The 11,704-nt window shown below is 38.1% G+C and overlaps 2 protein-coding genes across 2 annotated transcripts; one reads left to right on the forward strand and one right to left on the reverse strand.

The window, feature by feature from the left end:
• Positions 1–3,191: 3,191 nt before the first annotated feature.
• On the reverse strand, positions 3,192–5,288 carry LOC137810656 (xyloglucan O-acetyltransferase 1-like). The gene is made up of 2 exons (XM_068612042.1): positions 4,810–5,288; positions 3,192–4,281 (listed from the first exon to the last, which is right to left on the reverse strand). The coding sequence occupies exons 1-2, from the start codon at positions 5,015–5,017 to the stop codon at positions 3,203–3,205; spliced, it is 1,287 nt and encodes a 428-aa protein (XP_068468143.1). The 5' UTR covers positions 5,018–5,288; the 3' UTR covers positions 3,192–3,202.
• A 4,550-nt stretch (positions 5,289–9,838) lies between these two features.
• Positions 9,839–10,584, forward strand: LOC137809038 (uncharacterized mitochondrial protein AtMg00860-like). Its single transcript, XM_068610180.1, has 2 exons — positions 9,839–10,098; positions 10,221–10,584. The coding sequence occupies exons 1-2, from the start codon at positions 9,839–9,841 to the stop codon at positions 10,582–10,584; spliced, it is 624 nt and encodes a 207-aa protein (XP_068466281.1).
• Positions 10,585–11,704: the final 1,120 nt, after the last annotated feature.

Raw genomic sequence — 11,704 nt, forward strand, 5'->3', positions numbered from 1 at the left:
TGATTCAACACAAACTTGGCTACATCATTCTTCATGCCAGGCCACCAATAAGACTTGTTGAGATCTTGATACATCTTGGTCATTCCTGGATGTAAACTAAATTTGCTTTTATGACCATCAGATAACAATGTTTTCTTTAGTTAATTATCCTCTGGTATGTATATTTTATTTTTGAATCTCAAAATACCATTCACTCATAAAGTTAATGCTAGGAGCGTAAAACAGAACATTTATACTCCAATTAGCAGTTGAAAACATTTATTATAAAAGCCAAATCAGTTTCAAATCATTTAAAGCAGATTTAACTAACTTAACAAAATTTTGTTAAGACAATTAAAAAAAAAAATCGGTTGTTTTTTCGAAATAACCGATTGAATTGGTTTGACAACAAAGTCAACCAAATTCAAACCTGCTAAAACCAGTTTAAAAAATCCTAAGTATGAAACAACCGATTGAAATGATAAAACAACTGGTTGTTTTCTGCTTCTACATTAAACACTCTTTTCAAAAGGATTTGAATTAAACCAGCTTTGGATTCAAACTAAGAGTAAATTAACAAATTCAAACTACCTCAGAACACACACAATTAAGCTACAATTAACCTTCAAGCAATCCATGGAGATTTGGAGTCATCAAACCTCTTCTTCAACAGGTGAGCCGTGATGTGTGAATAAATGAAGCAAGTGAGTAGGATTAGAACAATTCTTTTGAGGTTATCATTGAAGTTAGAGAATCATCAGTCGTTGAACTGATAAGTATACAAAAAAATTATGAAACTATCGATGATGATGATGAACCATGACAACCCAAAATGTGAAGTTTGCAAAATTTGTATGATTCGACAAATGAGGTACACCTTGTATGTCTTTTGGCAGATGCTGAAAATATATGCTTTGAAGACGCGATGCGAGACAAGAAGTGGCAAATTGCCATGGATGAGGAGATTAAAACAATTGACCGCAACAAGACATGAGAGCTATAACAGAATTGCCAGAGGGCCAACCCATTCATGTGAGTGGGTATTCAAGAAAAAGATGAATGCTTAAGGCGAGATAGAGCAGTACAAGGCGCGACTTGTTGCAAAGGGATACAAACAAAAGGAGGGAATCAACTATGATGAGGTGTGTGCTCCCATTTTAAGAATTAAGACAATTTAATTGCTCATTTCTCAAATGGCTCAATTTAAATGGCCGATATTTCAAATGGATGTCAAGTTGGCATTCTTGAATGGTGTGCTTGAAGAAGAACTCTACATCGAACAACCACCCAGGTACATGAAAATCGGAGAAGAGAAGAAGGTGCTAAAATTGAAAGAAGGCACTTTACGAGTTGAAGTAAGCACCACGGGCATGGAATACTCGTATCGATACATATTTTAAGGAGAACGAGTTCAAGCAATGTCCTTACGAGTATGTCATTTACACAAAGAAGAGTGAAAATAACATAATATTTGTTGCTCTTGTCGATGATCTCATTTTTATGGGTAAAAAAGATGAGATGATAGAAGAGTTTAAGGGCACAATGATACAAAAATTTGAGATGACAAATTTGGGATTGATGAAGTTTTTCCTTGATTTGGAGGTTAGATTAGAAGAGACGAGTATTTTTTTATCACGGGAGACATATGCAAAAGAGATTTTGAAGAAGTACAAGATGGAAAATTGCAACCCGGTATCAATACCAATGGAACCAGGTGCAAAACTCTCGAAGTTCGATGGAGGAGAATGTGTCGATGCGAGTAGTATTGGAGTTTGGTAGGAAGCCTTTGCTATCTCACATGCACAAGGTTGGATCTTTCATTAAGTGTCGGCATTATAAGTCGGTTCATGGAGAAGTAGGATTACTAACATTGGAAAGCATTGAAGCGAGTCCTACGGTACACCCAAGGTACTATTTCACTCGGGTTGTTGTACTCAAAAGAAGAAGATTACAAGTTGGTTGGATACTCTAACAACGATTGATGTGGAGACATAGACAATCAAAAAACTACATCGAGATATGAATTCTTTATGGGCAACACAACATTTTCTTGGCTTTCAAAGAAGCACCGATCGTTATGCTATTGATGTGTGAAACTTGATATGTGGCAACATCTTGGGTGTATGTCATGCGATGTGGTTTAGAAACTTGTTGAGCAAGATAGAGCTAAAGCAAATAGGTGCAACCTAATTCAAGTTGACAACAAATCAACAATTAAGTTAGAAAAGAACCGAGTGAACCATGAAAGAAGAAAACACATTGATGTTCATTTTCACTTTATCCGTGATCATGTGAAGAAAGGAAGTGCGAAATTGGTGCATGTGGCAAGTCAGGATTTAGTTGCAAATATCTTCACAAAACCGCTACCGAAAGTACTTTTCGACAAATACAAGAAGATTATTGACATGATGGATGGTATAAACATTTAAGTTTATGGGAGAGTTTTGTTGAATAAACTTTAAATGCTATTTTGTTGGTTTTAAATTTAGAAGTTAGTGGAAAATAAAAGAATGAGAATTTTGATAGATGAAAGACCAAGAGTTGTTAGTGGAGTTTTATTTCCATAAGAAGGTTTTATTATTTTCTGTTTTAGAAAAGCTTGTTATTATCTATAAATAGGTTGTTTTCTAAATGGTAAGAGACACAACGAAAAAGATAGAGCGTGCGTGTTAACTTTTACCAACTTGATTGCTTTTTTACACTCTTATCATGTTCAATTATAAATTTTAGATTATTCAAGTTTAATTAAAGTTAGATTAATTTCTTTCAAATAATTAAATTAAATTTAATGAGGTTGGATTATTATCATTTATTTAGTAACGCAATCATCTTTTTTATAAGTTAATTACAGTAGTTATCACATGTATAAAGTATATTAATATAATTGCTTAAAAAAATAATATTCACCAACACAAAATTATTTTTCATGATACAACTATTAAATATTAACATTTTGTCTGTATTTATTCATGTAATTGGGTTGCATTGGATTTATTGGTTTCAAATTGATGAATAACAAAAATCCCAAACGCAAGGTTGAACAGATTCATGGTTTAACTTGCTTATACCTAATATAACTTAAGGTAACTACCAAATGTAATTAACTGGGTTGAAGAGATTTATGGTTTAAGTGCAACTTGGTTATAAATAATATAACATGTTGTGATACAACAGGAATAGACAGGTGCATGGTGAAATGATTAGAAGTATAATGAATCAAAAATCACTTTTTAATGATCTGTAGAAAAATCTCATTCCATGTATCTATAGGCCCTGGCAAGCACCAATGAACACAATCATTTTGCACATGTTCTGGGACCCCATTAGCAAATGGGAAGGGATTCATATAAGGACCAGGGTGACCATCTGGTCTCAACAATGCCAACTTTGTCACATCAAGTATATCTAATCTAAACCCTCCAAATTCACTGGCTTTTGCCTTTGCATTCTCCACTTCTTCTATCTCAATCTTTCTGATCTCACCATCCATACCTTCAACTTCCTTCTCCTCCTTCTTATAAGGCTTAGTCTTCAAACAAGTTCCAGCCTTATTCCAATCACCCTCAAAATGAGCAGGTGAAAATGTCTTCACAATCACATCAACTTCACTCTTTCCTTTACTCCTCTTTCTCTCAATTATGCTACTCAGAGTAGTCCTCAAAACCTTCCTTAATGGAACATAAAAATCCATCTGGGTGTGATTAAGATCAGGACAATTTAGGCTTCCTATAACCAAACCATCCTCGTAGTAAACAGAAGGAAGCAAAAACCAATGCCCATATGACACTACAATCATGTCAAACCACTCTATATCCCTTGCCCACCTCTCATTAACATGATCCAAATACATGGTGTTGTAATAAGGCCCTTCATTTGATCTTTCAACCCCTTGCACAAGAAAAGGCGACCAATACAAGGACAAGTTTGCATTGTGAGAAGGGAAGTGCCAACGACGAAATTTGTTGTCGTTGGCACTTTTGTAGACAAGGTTTGGGGTTGAAACAGTGGCTAACATGCAAAGAAGAGACTCAAGTTGGTTCCTAGCCAAAGAGTCCCCAACAAATGCTATGTGTTTGTTCTGAACTAGTTGGAGAAAAGTGAGAGGTTCAAACCTTGGAAGATTGCATTCATTGGGCTTCCATCTCCAATAGAGATAGCCCATGTCAGGCCTTCCATTAGAGATGCATTTCTCACTCTCTTTTATTGTACCACATGTAGTTGCATTGTATAAAGGACCACTTTTGTCATGAACCCAATCACCATTAGAGTAGTCACATGAGTGATGGTAAACTTTGTCCTTTTCTGCCAAAACCAAAGATGAAACAAAATCAAGTCTAGTCAACTACCATCTCACTAATCCAACTAACTAATGACAATTATGAGCAAGTTAAAATCACAATCCTCCCCAATCCAACTAACCTTTCTCTCTGTTACTCCAAAAATATTTTAAATATTATTTTTTTGTAATTTTTCAATTAAAATTTAATTCTGATTAGAGAAGAGTTTGTTGGTACCTTTTATTTTAAAAAAAATGAAAAAAGTATGTTTTTTTATGTGCTTGTTATTTTTTGTTTTTTTTTTTAAATCTACCCATTTCATAAATAAGCGATTTTTAAGAAAACAATTATATCATAAGCACTTAATTCTAAATTTAACCCAACTAACCCTAAAAGAATAATATTCAAAACTCCTAAAAAACTGTATTAGGTTGTTTCTTAGAGTACAATAAAATAAACCATAATGTTGGTGCAACTTACAGGATGCAAGACAATCCAAAACAAAACCACAAGCAATTCTATAGTTTTAAGAGAATGCAGTTCATGCACATACCTGTAGAAAAAGGAGATGATGAAGGCAGAGGAGGAGGAGGAGAAGAAAAAGAAGAATGGTAGGTGGTGGTGGTGGAATGTTGAGTAAGGGAAAGAAGGTAGAGGTATGTGCAAAGCAGAGTTGCAGGAACCAGAACATAGAAAGTGGAGAAAACAAATCTGTTTGTGAAAAAAACCAATCTATCTTTAAGCAACAGTGTGGTTCCCATTTTTCATAGCCTTCTTTTCTTTCTTTGTTTCTTCCCTTCCTTCAGCTCCTGATGACTGTTTTCTGGTGTTGTCGGTTGAGAAGAATGAAGAGAAAAAACAACTTCACACTGTGAAAGTCATCAAAGAAAGAAAAGGGATCCATGATTTTGTAGTTTCCTCTGTCTTCAAATTTCTTTTGGCTTTTTACACACATCAGATGGCTATTCAATCATTGTCCGGCCTTATTTAATGCAGAGATGATAGATGATAAGGTGAGAGAACATGCAATAAACGTTGGAAAATAAATTAACATTATTGTGAACGAACGTTGTTGTTATTTTTCTCTTCATTGTTTGGTCCCTACTCTGTTTTTTTACTTTTGTAAACTTTTGTGGAACTGGTACTTTATTCTGTCGGTTTTGGAAAACCTGAACTACTGTGACTTATTAATCTTTCTATTGCTCAAACTAAAGAGAGATCCATAGTTGATAAATAGGACATGAACTTGGATCACGGTTTCCTGTTTGAAAACAGGTTGTAAAGGACAAATTCATAACTCCTTTCTTCAATTTCAAAATCACTTTTTTGTTTCATTGTTTAATTTCAAAAGCACTTTTTTCTTTTCAATTTTACTGTTTTTAACGGTTTTCTCTGGTCTTATCTGTATATTTACTGAGAAGGTTACTGATATTTTTACATCCATAAAAAAGTACACATTTCATACTTAAAATAATAATATTTACTTTATTTTTTAATTTAATTTTTTAATATATCTTATTATATTATTCAGTGGATTTAATATTTTTAGGAGTGTCCAAGTATTATTTTTCTGATAAGTTTTTAAACCCCCGCTGAAATAGGTCAATATCAACGGAAAGTATAAATTTTTTTAAATAACAAGTGCATCAAAAAGGAGTAAAAATATCATATTATTTCTTTCCACAGTTCTATGTTTTTGGGTATAGGTGGCGTCTTGAATCAGGATAGGATTTTTTTTCTTTTTCACTACCTTTTATTATGTAAATTAATTTGACAATTGCTTTTTCATAATAATGACGAGGGATTAATCTAAATCTTAATCTTATATTTGAGTTTAATGACGAGGGATGTATGTTTTTTTTGTTCCTGCTAAGAAGATGAGACCTATATAACTATTGAAAAGTTTCGTCTTCCTTCTTCTTGTTAGGCGGTGAGTCTATGCTTCCTCTTCCAAACTTCTTTTTACTCCTTCCAATCTCAATTGCTCGACCACTCGGTCTTTTAGAGAATACCAAATGGGGGTACCTGCAGAAGGCACTCCGACGTTCAAGTCATCAAAGACAATTCAGTACTCGGTTGTCATAACACAGTAATAAATGACGTACCTGCTTCTTGGAATGTGTGCTATTTATATTATTTTAATGGGCCTACCTTGTTGGGTCAGATTAGTGAGGTGGATTGTGCTTAGAGGTGTATTACCTAGTTCTTAATGATGGCTTAGTTTCATTGACCTTGATTGAGCATAATTGGACCGAAGGTGTCGGTCAGTCCACACGGGCGTGGGACATTCGGTCGGCTAGGTTGTGGGAGCCGAGATATGGTATTGATCGTTCGGTCCATACCAGTACACTTGTCCCCCATGCTCGAGGATAACTTCATTCGAAGAGTCTTGGATGTCAGGTGTCTATCGGGCTTTTGAGTTTATTGTGACTGTTGGAGTTCCCGATGCCTGACGTGACTTCACGCAGTACCTACGCGCGTGATATGACCCGCATTGATGATGGGCTTTTGAGCGTGAAGCGTTGGGAGTCGTTGGATCTGAAGGATGTAATGGTTGAGATCGTTGTGACGCTTCGTCTTTCAAGACCATTGGAGGTTATAAATAGCGGACCCAAAAGTGCCGAGATACTGTGTTATCTCTCTAATATTTGCTCTGAGACCCGAGCGTTCTCTCGTCTTCTTACTGTGTTTCGGTGTTTCGGTTTTACATAAGGTTAGTTATGTTTTCCTTGTCTCGACTTACTTCTTCTTCTTCGGCTCCCCCTTCTCCTCTTCCCGTGCGTCCCTCTTCTTCTTCATCTTCGTCTTCGTCTTCTGGTTCTTCTAGGACCGATTCCTTATCGGTCAATGGGGTTGAGGTATTGCACCCTGTAGAGGTGGTTAGGGGAGACGATCTGGTCAATGCTGTCGATCGGTTTGGCTTCCTTGAGCAAGTCATCTCTCAGGCGGAGTTTGACTGGGCAGATCCCAAGGTAACTGGGATCGCCTCCGTCTACTTAATCGAGGACTCTATCGCCAAGTTTTTAGGGAGGTATCCGGTTCTGAAGGCGAATGCTCGCTCGAGTTTCTTAAGTGTTGAACCCTATCTGCCGACCAAGAACGAGAGTATGAGTCGGTCTGCCACCGGTCCGTCTTTCTTCAATATGTACTCGTGTCTTTTTTCAAACGTTTCTCTTCCTTTTGATAGTTTCATGATGGGTGTCCTTCGGATGCTCAACTCTAAACCCTAAACCCTAAACGTGGCCCCTTCCCAACTTCACCCGAATATCTAGGCGTCCATTCAGGCCTTTCGCCTGATATGTGACATCCTACGTTTGCACCCTAGTCCTTCTTGTTTCCTCAGTTATTATACTTCTCACCCGGCCAACCCTGTTCTATGGCACTCACTGATCAGACGATCGAGTAATGTCATTTTTAATTTTTTCGCTACCTCTAATAAAAAATTCAAAGAAAGATTTTTCAAAGTTTGTATTCGGCCGGAGGCGACGTCGTATTTCATTGATGAAACCGGTCGGTCGAGGTTTCCCTTGTATTGGACCAAGAAGCCTCGTGACTTCAAAGAGTGGCATCGGTCGACCATGGGTGCCGAGGAGCTAGAGATTCTCTTGCTCTTCAATATGCTCCCAAGGAAGCTTCCTACGCGGAAGTTGGATGGCATGTATGCAAAGGCATCGTGTTGGGCGGCCATTAAGGTTATGCTAGTTTCATTTAACGTCGGTCGATATTTTTTGTTTCTGACTAACACTTTGCTTTTCTTTGCAGAACTCATGGATCATGATGTTCCCTAGGCGAGCGGTATGCTCGATGCTTTCAGGAATAGGGTCGCCCAACGAAAGGGTCGGCCTAGCATCGAAACCCTAGATGTCGGGAAGGGGTCGATCGGTCATGCTGGCTTTTCTTAAAATTCAAAGAAGAGGCCGAGGGAGCCGAGTAACATAGCTACAACCACTCTCTCCCCCAGCTCCCTGCTAACGCCTCCTCCTCCTCATTGAACCCCAATTGATGTTGACTCGCCTCTGACGAACGAGTTCAACCAACCGATCGCCCCTCTCGAGCCGAACGCGCCATGGAGGTCACCATGTCACCCTTGGCGGTGTTGTGGGGTGACATGCAATTTTCACGAGGGGTAGCGTCGAGATGTTGCTGAAGGGTAGCGTCGAGATGTTGTGTCACGCCTTTATCATGGTCCAGCTAGGGTCTTAGGACCGAGACAACCATGCCGAGGAGATATTCCGGATGCAACATGAGCTTCGATCCTGAGAACAAAGTGTTCGAGGGTCAGATCCTGCCAAGGGTGAAGGTGAGAGCATTGACGGTCGCGGTAAAGGAGCAGCTGCACTGACCGGGGGAGCTGAAGGTGAAGACCAGTAGGACTAGGTTTTCAGTTTTTGTTCCCTTCGGGTAGGGTGTGGCCTTTATGTACTTCTTCCTCCAAGGCTGGGGTGTGGCCTTCCCCACATCTCTTATTAATGAATCGGTCGTTTCTTTCAATATTGTTAATGGTCGGTCGGGTAATTAATTGATTAAAGAAAATTGAACAAGTCAAGCTAACGGTCGGTGACTTATCTGAACAATAAAAAATTGGACTAGTTAAATAAGCAGTCAGACTTCGCTCGTAATTCTTTTAAGGTTTAGGCTTGGTTTTGATGTAACCAGTTGTAAGGTGCCAGTAGGGTATGCCTACTAAGGCTTCATCCAAACCGAACTGAATGTATAGGTCGTCGACAGGGTATGCCTATTGAGGTTTCATCTAGACTGAACCAAGTTTGTGAGGTATCGGCAAGGTATGCCTATTAAGGCTTCATCCAGACTGAACCAAACTGTGAGGTGTCAGCAGGGTATGACTGTTAAGGCTTCATCCAGACTGAAACAAGTTTGTGGGGGTATGGGCAGGGTATTCCTGTTAAGGCTTCATCCAGACCGAACCGATGTAAAACCCTACAAGCTCTTATGGCTTAGTGAAGAAGGAGAAATAGTTGTTAATAAACAAGTGCTCATAGCCTTCTCAATTGGAAAATATAAAGATGAGGTCTTGTGTGATGTTGTGTCAATGGAAGCCACCCACATTCTATTAGGAAGGCCATGGCAATTTGATAGAAAAAATTTACATGATGGTCTTACTAATAAAATTTCTTTACCTTCCAAGGGCATAAGATCATATTGAAATCTCTCTCTCCAAAAGAAGTACATGAAGACCAAGTTAAAATGAAAGAGAAGAGAGAAAATGAAAAAATGAGCGAAATGAAAAAAAAGTGTTAAGAAAAGTCTTTTCATCTCCTCCAAAGAGGTAAAAAAAGGTAGCTCACAAGGCTCTCTTTATAGCCTATCCTAGGAAAAACCTATAGAATGAGTCAGCGGTAGATAGTTCTAAATGTTTGGATCCTTTGGTAAAGGAGTATCAAGATGTATCCAAGAGCCTCCCAAAGGATTACCTCCTATAAGGGGCATTGAACAACAAATTGGTTTCATATTCAGGGCTTCTTTACCAAATAGACCAGCATATAGAACCAATCCAACCGAGGCAAACACAAATTCAACAACAAGTTGAGGAGTTAATAGCTAAGGGATGGGTCCAAGATACCATGACTTCTTGTGCTATGCATGTGATTCCCTTCCCTAAGAAGGATGGGAATTGGAGGATGTGTATGGATTGTCGCGCAATAAATAACATAACCATCAAGTATAGGCATCTCATTCCTAGATTAGATGACTTGTTGGATGAGTTACATGGGTCTCAAATCTTCATCAAAATTGATCTTGAAAGTGGGTATAATCAAATCTGGATTAAACCGGGAGATGAATGGAAAACTGCTTTTAAGACCAAGTTTGGGTTGTATGAGTGGTTAGTCACGCTCTTTGGCTTAACCAATGCTCCAAGCACCTTCATGTAACTTATGCATCATGTTTAAGACCTTTTATAGGCAAGTTTGTATTAGTCTACTTTGATGACATCCTTATCTATAGCTTGGCCAAAGAAGACCATAAAGAGCATGTTAGACAAGTCCTAGAAACCTTTAGGAAGGAGAAGTTGAATGCCAATTCGGAAAAATGTGTCTTTGCCATAGACCATATAGAGTTCTTAGGGTTTGTTGTGAGTTCCAAAGGGGTGCATGTTGATGAGCCAAAGGTGGAAACAATTAGAAATTGGCCTACACCCACCAATATTAGTGAAGTACGAAGCTTTCATGGATTAGCTAGTTTATATAGAAGATTTGTGAAAGACTTTAGTACTACTGTTGCACCTCTCAATGAGATAGTAAAGAAGGATGTAGTGTTCAAATGGGGCCAAGAACAAGCAAATGCTTTTGAAACCTTGAAAGACAAATGAACCAAGGCACCCATTTTAACACTTCCCAACTTTACTAAGATATTTGAGATTGAGTGTGATGCCTCTAACATAGGCATTGTGGCTATCCTCCTTCAAGAGGGTCATCCCATAGCTTATTTTAGTGAGAAACTCAAGGAAAGTCACCTCAATTACTCCACCTATGACAAAGAGCTTTATGCTCTTGTTAGGGCCTTGCAAAATTGGCAACACTAACTTTTTCCTAAAGAGTTTGTGATACATAGTGATCATGAATCTCTTAAATATTTGAAAGGCCAAAACAAGCTTAACAAGAGACATGCCAAATGGGTAGAGTTTATTGAGCAATTTCCTTATGTGATCAAACATAAGCAAGGTAAGTCTAATGTGGTGGCATATGCTCTTTCTAGAAGACACGCCTTGCTTAATGTTTTGGACACTCAATACTTGGGGTTTGATCACATCAAGGAAATTTATAAAGATGACCTTGATTTTTCTCTCATCTTTTAAGAGTGCTCAAAGACTTTTTCATACATGATGGTTTTCTCTTTAAAGGGAAAAGACCTTGTGTGCCCTAAGGGTCTTTGAGACAATCTCTTGCTAGAGAGGCATATGAGGTTGGTTTAATGGGACATTTTGAGGTAGCGAAAACCTTAGATACATTGCATGAGCATTTCTTTAGGCCCCACATGCACAAATTCGTACATAACTTCTGTGATAAGTGCATAGCATGTAGGAAGGCTATGTCTAAGGTGCAACCCCATGGTTTATATACCCCTCTTCTCATCCCGAACATGCCTTGGATAGACATCTCTATGAATTTCGTTTTAGGTCTTCACAAGACATTTAAAGGTATGGATTCTATCTTTATGGTAGTGGATCGCTTTTCTAAAATGACCCATTTTATTCCATGCCACAAAGTAGATGATGCTTGTTATATTAAAAATCTCTTCTTTAAGGAAGTTGTTAGATTGCATGGGCTTCCTAGAAGTATAGTATCTGACAGAGACTCTAAGTTCTTAAGTCACTTCTGGAAGACATTATGAGGAAAACTTGGCACTAAACTCTTGTTTTCTACTACTTGTCATCCCCAAAATGATGGTCAGACAGAAGTGGTCAATAGAAATTTGGCCCAAAGGAAATC

This window comes from Phaseolus vulgaris, chromosome 2 (assembly GCF_000499845.2).
Source record: "Phaseolus vulgaris cultivar G19833 chromosome 2, P. vulgaris v2.0, whole genome shotgun sequence".
NCBI lineage: Eukaryota > Viridiplantae > Streptophyta > Magnoliopsida > Fabales > Fabaceae > Phaseolus > Phaseolus vulgaris.

Excerpts from the sequence above, each read along its gene's own strand:
- LOC137810656 (XM_068612042.1), bottom strand. The coding sequence starts at position 5,017 with ATGGGAACCACACTGTTGCTTAAAGATAGATTGGTTTTTTTCACAAAC. Across the intron at positions 4,282-4,809 it reads ATCATCTCCTTTTTCTACAG|AAAAGGACAAAGTTTACCAT; the intron begins GTATGTGCATGA and ends TGGTTTTGGCAG.
- LOC137809038 (XM_068610180.1), top strand. The coding sequence starts at position 9,839 with ATGACTTCTTGTGCTATGCATGTGATTCCCTTCCCTAAGAAGGATGGG. Across the intron at positions 10,099-10,220 it reads AAGTTTGGGTTGTATGAGTG|CTTGGCCAAAGAAGACCATA; the intron begins GTTAGTCACGCT and ends CCTTATCTATAG.